We start from the raw sequence: 1,512 nt of genomic DNA on the forward strand, positions 1-1,512 counted from the left end.
GCCAATACTAGAGACGGGTTACTTGTGCTCATGGATTTGTTGAGACATAGTGCAGGGATTTTGATGAGTTTGAGAGGCCTTGCGTACCTTTCCTGCAGGAAACTGGGCAACTTGAGCACTAGTTAATTATAGATGTTTAAAAGGACCTGTTTATTTTGCTATGCATGTTTTTGCTGATGCGAAATTGAAATGTGATGTATTTGATTCTAGTTAAAAGTCTATTCAGACCTGTGCTAACATAAATACTTTTAATTCACCCTTTTTTTTTGTTATATTAGTGCACACTTTTCTATGAGTCTGTCATTCATTTTTAGAATGAACAGAATATGATGAAAAAAGTTATAAAGAAATTTGTCAGTCAGGGATGAAAGGTTCATCTTGGAGGATTTGAGGCGAGTGGATTCAATTGCATTTTTTTGTAGTAAATAGATAATTTGTATCTTTTAAGGACTGTTTTGCCTTCACAATGTTTGGGGACTTATTTGAAGAGGATTTTTCCTTTATTTCAAACAATCATTATGGAAAAGGGAAGAAATCCAAACCCAGAGATTCTGAGCCTCCAGCTCCCAGGGATTTCACCAACCTAAGTGGTATCAAAAATCAGGGTGGGACCTGCTACCTCAATTCCCTTCTGCAGACTCTGCTTTTCACACCTGAATTTAGAGGTAATGTGTTCAAAATCTTCTTAAAGTAATTTGGAGTTGATATTTTACAGTGACTTGCATTTCTAGTTATTTATTAAAGAAACACCACAAACACAGATCGTTTTCAGGAAGAGTTTATTTCAGCTCACTTCAAATAAGTTATTACAGAATACTCAGAGCTCTTGGTCTGTAAAATTAGTATTGTCACTTCTGCACAAAATGTAAGTATTGTAAACATTACCTTTTCTTACAGGTGGACAGTTACAGTTTGTGTAAATAAGAGACGTTATTGCTGTCTATAAAGTGTCGTTCATTTTTTTTAATGCAACCCCTACAATTCCTGGAAAAATAGATATTTTGCCATCTAAACACCTTCATGCTTACTTATGCTTTATTGGTATAGCTTGAACCAGTTGCAAGGATGACTGATGTTCCAAAATGTTGTTTAATGTCTTAATTTGTGCTGCTGAAGAGCAGCACAAGGGAACTCCAGCCAGTAAGACAGCTTCATCAGGGGCCCAACTTAAATGCCTCTATGCAAACGGATGTAGCATGGGGAATAAACGAGGAGTTAGAGATGTGCGCACGCCTGCAGGGCTATGACCTTATTGGCATCATGGAGACGTGGTGGGATGGCTCCTACGACTGGAGTGTTGGGATGGAGGGATACAGGCTCTTTAGGAAGGACAGGCAGGGGAGACGAGGAGGGGGTGTCACCTTCTATGTCAATGACCAGCTGGAGTGCATGGAGCTCTGCCTGGGGATGGATGAGGAGCTGACCCAGAGCTTGTGGGTCAGGATTAAAGGGAAGGCAGGGACAGGCGACATTACAGTGGGGGTCTGCTACAGGCCACCCGACCAGGAAGAC

At 40.4% G+C, this 1,512-nt stretch overlaps 1 protein-coding gene across 1 annotated transcript in view; it reads left to right on the top strand.

The window, feature by feature from the left end:
* Nucleotides 1–451: 451 nt before the first annotated feature.
* Nucleotides 452–1,512, top strand: part of USP40 (ubiquitin specific peptidase 40) — a 39,290-nt gene continuing 38,229 nt past the window's right edge. The window contains exon 1 of the mRNA XM_009281898.2: nucleotides 452–665. Within this exon, the coding sequence (XP_009280173.1) occupies nucleotides 467–665 (199 nt within the window). The 5' untranslated portion in view covers nucleotides 452–466. The remainder of the gene's footprint in view (nucleotides 666–1,512) is intronic.

The sequence above is a fragment of the Aptenodytes forsteri genome, unplaced genomic scaffold, assembly GCF_000699145.1.
Source record: "Aptenodytes forsteri isolate BGI_AS27 unplaced genomic scaffold, ASM69914v1 Scaffold443, whole genome shotgun sequence".
NCBI lineage: Eukaryota > Metazoa > Chordata > Aves > Sphenisciformes > Spheniscidae > Aptenodytes > Aptenodytes forsteri.